This window comes from Aphanomyces astaci (genome assembly GCF_000520075.1).
Source record: "Aphanomyces astaci strain APO3 unplaced genomic scaffold supercont1.33, whole genome shotgun sequence".
Classification (NCBI taxonomy): domain Eukaryota; phylum Oomycota; class Saprolegniomycetes; order Saprolegniales; family Verrucalvaceae; genus Aphanomyces; species Aphanomyces astaci.
The window spans coordinates 610298-619002 of NW_009798296.1; the positions used below are offsets into that span (position 1 = coordinate 610298).

Consider the following 8705-nt stretch of genomic DNA (forward strand, 5'->3'; position numbering starts at 1 on the left):
AAGAAATAAAAAAATTCAAGCACAAATAAAAAAAATCATACAAAACATATATAATAATGAAAAACATTGTCCTGCATTTTTTTAATCCCTTATTCTCCAGTCGTTGGCCCACAAGCAAGCGCTTTCTCGAAGCTGCCGCGGACGATTTCGGGCGTCACCAAATCGCACGCTTGATCATGGCTAGGCGCTTCTGCTTTGCAGTCAGTGAGTCGGGATCCTCGTCGTCACTGTCAATCATCTCCTCATACAGCCACAACTCACGTACGTGACGCTTGAAGGGCGCAATGACACCCACGTCCAAGGGCTAGCACACAGACGTCGCATTCGGTGGCATGGCACACAGGTGAGCTCTTCTTGCACAATCTTGGTCGACTCCTCCGACACATGGGCCTCAAAGTTGTCGACTAGGATGACGGAGCACTCTTCGATGTCGTGCAGCACCGACCGCAAGAACTGCTTCCACACCCGTGCATCCAGGCCTTCTCGTGGACGGCGTAGAAGTGTCCTTCGGGGAAGGTAGGCACCTCGTTTGTTTCGATGCGTCCGCCGGGCTGTCCCTTCATGATGAACATAATAGGCAGCTTGGTACCGTCCGTACGTGCTGTGAGCACCGCCGTCATTCGCATGGAGTGCTTCTCTCCCGCGGAGATCTTGGAGCTGCCGCCGCGCACGGCCCAGATGTAGTGGGGAGGCATATCGTAATAGAAACCCGTTTCGTCAACGTTGTACGTGCACTCCTTGCTGTGGGCGCTGTGCGACCGGTGGAACTCCAGCGCAAACTCGTCGCGCAGCTCGCAGGTCTCCCTGTGTCTTTTTGCTCTTCGTTGGGCGTTGTCGGGAGAATCCGTGGCGTAGAAAAAACCGGCGGAGAAGTTGGAGAAAGGCCTTGTAGCCGGACCCTGCGGCTTTGGTGGACAGGTAGTCTAGCAGCCACGTTCGTTGGTTTCGTTTGATCCAGTTGATAATGTGCATTGTCGTCAGCGCACGCTCAGCGTCACGCAAGTCGTTGATGTATTGGACTAGGCCTGGCGGGTCCGGGAACTGTTCGGGTCAGCCTCCTGGACGCACCTTCAGGCGCTTCTTGTTTTCCTTTGTAGGCAAGGAGCTCGTTGCGCTGCTTTTGCCAGTTGCGGAGAGTCCTGCGAGCGACGTTAAGGAGCACAGCTACTTTGTAGTCGGACAAGGTCTCAAGGAGTTTCAAAGCTTCGAGCTTGAACGCGATGGGGTACGTGATGCGTGTCATTTTGATTGCCCCGCAAAGTGGGGTCAGTATTTTTTTGAATTGCAAGTTTGGCGGGAGATTAAAAATTTGACCAATCACAGGCATCGTATCACAAGAAATTATTTGATTGGGTATAACTACCGTGCAACTTCGATAGGCCTTAAGTTCCGTAGATCCCTGTACGTCAACGACAATACTATACAATTAGTCAAAATGGTCGTAGGAATAAGCCGTGGTTCCCTGCACCGGTATCTCAAGCTCGGGATCTTTCGTTCGCACTCGAATGCTATCCGTCCCAGCTTGACCGATGCCAACAAGTACAGCCGCATGAAGTTTGCATTCAACTTCGTTCGGGCGAACATGGAGTTCGACGACATGATGGACTACGTCCATTTGGACGAGAAATGGTTCTACATCACCAAGACAACAAGACGGTACTATCTGGTTCCTGGCGCGAAGGAACCTCAACGGATGTGCAAGTCAAAGAGGTTTATTTCCAAAATTATGTTTCTCAGCGCCGTGGCCCGACCTGACGCTACGGGTACATGGTGGGACGGCAAGATTGGAACTTGGCCGTTCGTTGAGTCCGTCCAAGCCCAGCGCAACAGTGCCAACCGAGCTGCAGGGACCTATGAAACCAAGGCATTGACCGTGACCAAGGACGTATACCGCGCGTTCCTGGTGGAAAAGGTCTTACCGGCGATCGTGTCCAAGTGGCAATGCCCCAAGCGACTTGTCCACCTGCAGCACGACAAATTCGCGCGCACATGTGACGCCAGACGACGCGAAGCTCTTGGCAGCCGTCGCCAGCTACAGTACATCTGGTTGGACGTTCGCGATCAAGCCGCAACCACCCAACTCACCCGACATGAACATCCTAGGCCTTGGATTCTTTGCCGCCATCCAGTCCCTCCAGCATTGCACGTCAGCCCGAACTGTGGACGACCTCATCACCAATGTCCATGCAGCATTCGACAAGTACCCGTTCGAGCGTTTGGACCGGACGTTCATGACTCTCCAAGCGTGCCTTGTCGAAACGATGAAGTGTTTTGGCGACAACGCGTACAAGGTGCCTCACCTGTCCAAGGAGAAGCAAGCACGGCTGGGGCTCCTGTCTGAAAACTTTCGATGCCCTTCGGATACCTACGACAGTGTCAAGCGCTCAGTGGATTCCGTCGACTGCACCGTAATGGAGAAGAAGTTCCAAGAGGAACTGGACGAGGCCCGGAGCATGCATGAGCTGGCCCAGGAGCTCGAGCGCATTGCCCTATGTGACGACGAAACGGTGGATGAGTTGATGGCTGAAGTTGGAATAGATCCAATCAGCTTAGATAATGACGAGTAAAGCATACCGGTGCATGTTGCAGGTGGGCTCGGTAGGAGGGTTCCTGAGGTAAACCCCCCTCCGGAATCGATTGGAACTGTCAGATTTTCCATATCTCGTCGTTTGATTGGCTCTGAGACACTTGGATCCAATGTTTTCATTGGCCACTTGTATCGTTACAACTCTAGAAGTTGATGCAAAGTATAATGTTTTGCAGAGTTTTTCATTTTATTCAAGGAGCCGTACAGCTTTTTTCTGATCTACGCAAGTATTGTGGGACGGAAGGAGTAAAAGAGCATGACGGCTTCAGCGTTGAAAGAGGTTCATTGTTGTGGCATTTTCATTGGACGAAATGATTAGACTTAAAATAGACCATGACATGAAGTCCACCGCCGACTGATAGAATACCACCGCGTCTGTCTGGCCAATAAGCACTCTTGTGGGCGTGTACACTCCAAAGGGGGTCATGAAGGAGTAGTATTTTGCGCGAGGGTATTTTTCTCCCTCGACTGGTTCAAGGGCTACTGGCAGCTGGCGCTCCATGAAGACTCCCAAATGTACTACTCCTTCATGACCCCCTTTGGAGTGTACACGCCCACAAGAGTGCTTATTGGCCAGACAGACGCGGTGGTATTCTATCAGTCGGCGGTGGACTTCATGTCATGTTTGCCAACCTACTGTTCAAGAGATTCCTAGCCTGCACTCCCTCACAAGAATCCAAGGACTGTGTGCACTCGCGCCACCCACCACGACAGCCGACCTCCAACAGTTCGTGTGCGCGATCAACTGGATGCGGTCCAGCATCCCCTGCTACACCGAGCTTGTGGTGCCGCTCCGCCAACTCCTCGATGCAGCGACCAAGTAAATTGGAAGTTCGAAGAAGACGAAGCTCACCCGCGTCTAACTCAGTGTCGTTGGCTGGGACGTTGGCCATCTGCCCTGCTTCGACAAGATCAAGGAATCTCTCTTGACGATGGTTTCCATGGCTCACCCACGGGTAGACATGATGGTCTGCCTTTACACCGACGCAAGTGACAGCTTTTGGGGCGCGATCGCCACTCAAGTACCATTCGAAGACCTGGTCCTGCCGTTGGAAGAGCAGCGCCACCACCCGTTGGCCTTTCTCAGCGGCGCCTTTACTGGCGCAAGCGAGCGTTGGCCAATCGTGGATAAGGAAGCGTTTGCCGTTGTGGAAAGCTGCAAGCGGTGGACTACATTCTCATCCGCCCAGCTCGCTTCACCGACCACAAGAACCTGCGATATATTTTCAAACTTGGCGGCCAGTCCCCAAGCATGGCAAGATATCAAGCCCACAAGTTGGAGCGCTGGGTCTGGTGCTGTCCTCGTTCCCTTACACCATCGGGTACCTGTCCGGTGAAGACAATATGTGGGACGACCTGCTCAGCCGCTGGGACGCCGCCCAAGCCCAAGTGTCAACGAAGTCCGTCCGGTGCCTCCTGGCCATGGTGTCGCCCCTATAGCAGCCCGACTTCGATTGGCCCAGTTCTGCCGGCATTGGCAAGACCCAATAAGTGGTTGTGAAGACGGGAGAGACCCCGCCAACCGGCGTGGCGTGGAATGAAGATAAGAACCTGTTCCTCGACAAGGAAGACCGCATCTGGATCCCACCAAGTGCCACGGACCTCCAGCAGCGGGTCTGCATCATAGCGCACCAAGGCGCCGCGGGCCATCGACGAATCGAAGCCACGACTAAGGCCGTCCGTGATGGCTTCGCCTGAAGCACCCTCGAAGCCGATGTCAAGACCAAGCCTGCATCCACTAACTCAGCCTGCATCCACTGCCTCAGCGTCTACGGCTCAGTTGTCCCACGCCCGCTTGGATCGGCGCACCATGCCAAGAAGCCCAAGAACTGATCCGATTCGACTGGCTCTCCATGCCCACAGCGACGAACCGCTGGCAGAAGATCCTCGTCATCAAGGACGACATGAGCGGGATCGTGAAACTTTGGCCCAGCGAGACAAGCGACGCCGCGACGACGGCCAACGGCCTCCTCAACTGGTTCACGACCTTGGGTACCTGGGTCTCCGACAGCGGCTCCCATTTTAAGAATAAATTATCATCAACAAAATCCTCAAGGCACCCGGCACCCACCACCACTTCACAACCGCCTACTTTCCTTGGGCGAATGGAACCGTTGAAGTAGTCAACCGACTGATCCCCACGCCGTCAAGACGTTTGTCAACACCGCCACCAAGGAAGTCACTGCCTTCGACTGGCTCAACTCCACGCGCAAGATGCACATGGACGAGCTGCATCAAGCAATGGAACAGCTGCATCGCGAAATGGCTGCGACAAGCGCCAAGAAGCGACGCCAAGCCCGCGACCACCTAACCAAGTCCAAGGCTGTCCAGCTTGCGATCGGCGGCTTTGTTCACGTTGGCCAAGTGTCCCGCCAAGGCCACAAGCTGTCCCTGCACTGTGCGGCCCAAGCAAGATCGTCTGGGTCGTGACAGACTATGTCATGGAGACCCAGCAGTTGGTGTAGCCTTACGACTTGTCCCTCCACCACGCCTGCCGACTCAAGATGTATTGCGAAGGCGGCTGCGATGTGACCGAAGAGCTGGTCGACCATATTGCTTTTGACAATGAAGGGTTCCGCGTGGCCAAGCTCGGTGATGTCCGTGAATAAAGCGGCGAATACCAAGCCCTCGTCTACTGGCTTGGCCTCAATAAAGATGAAGCCTCATTGGAGCCCGTGCGCTCCCTCTATGAAGACACCCCCATCGTTTCTCGCCAAGTGAAAAAAATGGCCGCGGAACTCGAGATAACCCTCGGACACTCCCTTTAGGGGTAAGTGTTCTGCATGGCGCTGTAGAAATACCTGTGAGCCTTTTTAGAGGTCGGCTCATGGTCTCATGATCGGTAAGGCCGTTAGTCTCCATTATGTGCAGCAAGCCGCCATACGTCGTGCGGTTGACAGATGTGCATTGTTGGTGCAATTTCATTGGACCAAATGATTAGACTTAAAATGGGCCAAAAAAAGTACGCCAGAGTACTAAGAGTAATTCGTAGTAAGAGAGCTCAGTTTGCAATTTAATTCGGCCTCCGCAAGAGGTTCCTGTCCGGATAACGACGGGAGCGAAAACACCACCGTCTAATTGTTCGTGAATTGGGCGGCCGTCAAGGCTATGAACTACAAACGCTATACTTATCGAACTCCTTCAACTCATGCGAGCTGATAACCATGCAGAATCTCGTTCAGTGTTTGATACAGCCTTAAACTAGTGAAACATGTAGGTCACCTACCGGTAGTACTACGTAGTACAGCACTCGACGAACTGAGTGTCGATTCATTTGCGTTGTACTACGTAGTACTGTACTAGTATTGCGTGGGAAAAGTGTTTTCACGCGTGCTTTTTGGGGGTTTTACTCCTGTTATGAAAAGTGGGGGAATCACGCGTGTTTTCTCAATAACAACTTTACGGAATCGGGGGACTTGCGCGTGTAAATATTTTGACATGCATAAGCTATTTTACTTAACAATTTTGACAGCTAATACAATCTTGCGTCTGTCGGCGATCATCGCCGACATCTAATCGCTCTATCTCGGCCAATACTGGTCCAAATTCACTCATTCTTCGCCTGGCCCCACCGCTGAGTGATGTACTCAGAGGTGGGGCCAGTACCGTACATGAATTCGTCGCCTCGTCATCTCTCGGACGCGCTACATCATCGCCGCCATCTAACCACTCTATCTCGGCCAATACTGGTCTAAATTCACTCATTCTTCGCCTGGCCTCACCGCTGAGTGATGTACTCAGAGGTGGGACCAGTACCGTACATGTATTCGTCGCCTTGTTATCTCTCGGACGCGCTACATCATCGCCGCCATCTAACCACTCTATCTCGGCCAATACTGGTCTAAATTCACTCATTCTTCGCCTGGCCTCACCGCTGAGTGATGTACTCAGAGGTGGGACCAGTACCGTACATGTATTCGTCGCCTTGTTATCTCTCGGACGCGCTACATGATTGGCGTCAATTATCCGAACAGTCATGACCACCTCTATTTCGGCCAATACTGGTTTCGGGTTTTCCCCACCGCTGAGTAATGTACGGACAAGACATGCATATATGTTTATATCTATTATAATGAATGTGGTCAAGCACTACACATCTAAGTCAACCCCGCCTGTCACGTCAACGCCTCCGATGAATACAGCATGAATCGCACTTGAAACTTTGACGCCGTCGTAGCAAACGTTTTCGCGTTCACCATTGACTTCGAATTGTGCTGTCCAACGCTTCTTCTGTGGAAGGTGCGACACCACAACGCCGATGGCAGTGTGGAGGCTCCACACTCTTGAGCTGTTATCTTGATCTTCACACACTTTGAAGTCCTTGCAGCACTTGTAGCCAACAATGCTTAACGGCAACTTCGATATACGCTTCAATAGGTTTTCTTGCGAGAAAAATTCATCTCGAGTCTCAACTGACAGACCACCTTGTGGATGTCGCGGCCTTCCGTTCTGTTTTCGCTGCGGCAATGTCCGCAGTCTTGCATCGATGTTGAAACCATCGATAATTGCCAAGTACGCCACTGTGTGCGAGCAAAGCCAGCCACTTGAGTAGTGTCCTGCACAATCGCAAGAATGTTTCAGGCGCGTAGCGCCGCACTATTGACACATTTATTATATCTCATTTGGCGCAATAGACTACCTCGTCGAAGCTGAATGGTGTCAGCGCGAGCATGTCGTCGCGAATATGGACGTCGGTGTTAACAGCAACCGCATGAAGACTTAGGAGGACATCTTTGATGGACTTTTCGGTTGATCTGACCACATTCTCACCATCAATAGAGTTGATAAACCTAACACAAACATAAGACAATTCCATTCTACGAATTGTACGAGACCTTTCTGCGCGACTACGACTTATTTTGCGACCGAAGTGTGTTGTGCTGTTGAACAGTACGTGTGTGTTTGTCGAGTCGATGAGGTGATTGATTGAGGATTGGAACGTCAACGCCTTCTCGAGGACTTCTGTTGAAATGGGGCAGGCTGCCCAAAGCCCTGGACTCATATCCGTCGCGATTTGATCGGACACCAGCACCCTGGGAATGGTGTGTTGGAGTACCACACTGGTCAAGACCCGCAGCTCATGTGCACAAACCTATTTCGAATGTGCTTGTGGCGCCGCACGTTGCGCTTCAAATGGATATAGCACGATATGGTGCGGATAGCTGGCCACTTCGAGGTCAACGCAGCCATGATGTACCAGGTGTGGTCAATTGACGCAATTGCAGGGACGAGGTCTGTGTTGAAAAAGGTGGTGTACATACTTGATGTAACATCGAAGAGTTTATAGTACGCCTCCTTGCACTCCGCTCGGACGAACAGGTACGTCCATAGCAGAAATTGCAAGGAAGCAGTTTCTGCAATCAACGTTTCATTACGATATCTGGAAATAGAGAGATGTACATATCTTTGAAACAGAAACCCCGAAACCCCGAAGAAGTCTCCCTCACTTCTTAAGAGTTCGTAATTTGCATCCACCGCTATACCCATCGCAAACTCGTGTCTGCATGGATACAATGTACAGGACCCTTTCTGGATGCCGCCATGGCCTCCAACAAAACTAAAATGCTGATAATTTCCGCCTCGTACGAGGTTTCAAACCCTTCTTAAGAATACTTCAGAATGTATAAGAATTCTTCATCATAAGAATTCGTCATCCCAATGTATTTCAAGAGTGTTCTGCAGTTCCTTCCATTGCATCGCACACTTCAACTGTTTGAGATGTCCTCTGATAATGTACATGCCATTTGTGTTACGCGCCACATCATGCTTAAGAATTCTCAAGATGTTTCCTAAGAATTCTTCATTGCATCGTAGATATGTGAATGTAAAAACAATTATGACATATTTCACATAATTGTATTATGTCTTCACAAGCGGGGAATACCTCAGCGGTTTGGTACATCATTCGGAATCACAAGGTACATGGTTCAATACCCCCTGACTTCACTTTTTTTTCATCCGCATATCACACAATTTTGGTAAAGCACACCTAATGAGATGGACCAACCAAATTATGGGCCAACCAAATATCAATGTAATCCTTGGACAGCATTCGCCATATTTTCATTTCCAGGATGCCAGCGTTCAAGGTTGCCCCTATTTACACGTGCAACTTGTT

General features: G+C 51.1%; 4 protein-coding genes across 4 annotated transcripts; 2 read left to right on the forward strand and 2 right to left on the reverse strand.

The window, feature by feature from the left end:
• Window positions 1–234: 234 nt before the first annotated feature.
• Window positions 235–1243, reverse strand: H257_11396 (hypothetical protein; the record flags this gene model as incomplete). Its single annotated transcript, XM_009838305.1, has 4 exons — window positions 235–557; window positions 599–804; window positions 863–1019; window positions 1069–1243. 4 exons carry the CDS (start codon window positions 1241–1243, stop codon window positions 235–237), a joined length of 861 nt encoding a protein of 286 aa, XP_009836607.1.
• Window positions 1244–1435: 192 nt separating this feature from the next.
• Window positions 1436–4285, forward strand: H257_11397 (hypothetical protein; the record flags this gene model as incomplete). The annotated part of the gene is made up of 7 exons (XM_009838306.1): window positions 1436–2024; window positions 2104–2493; window positions 3025–3187; window positions 3243–3407; window positions 3456–3752; window positions 3856–4012; window positions 4091–4285. 7 exons carry the CDS (start codon window positions 1436–1438, stop codon window positions 4283–4285), a joined length of 1956 nt encoding a protein of 651 aa, XP_009836608.1.
• Window positions 4286–4301: 16 nt separating this feature from the next.
• H257_11398 (hypothetical protein) lies at window positions 4302–5017 on the forward strand (the record flags this gene model as incomplete). The annotated part of the gene is made up of 2 exons (XM_009838307.1): window positions 4302–4579; window positions 4711–5017. 2 exons carry the CDS (start codon window positions 4302–4304, stop codon window positions 5015–5017), a joined length of 585 nt encoding a protein of 194 aa, XP_009836609.1.
• Window positions 5018–6676: 1659 nt separating this feature from the next.
• H257_11399 (hypothetical protein) lies at window positions 6677–7777 on the reverse strand (the record flags this gene model as incomplete). Its single annotated transcript, XM_009838308.1, has 3 exons — window positions 6677–7183; window positions 7227–7341; window positions 7659–7777. The coding sequence occupies 3 exons, from the start codon at window positions 7775–7777 to the stop codon at window positions 6677–6679; spliced, it is 741 nt and encodes a 246-aa protein (XP_009836610.1).
• Window positions 7778–8705: the final 928 nt, after the last annotated feature.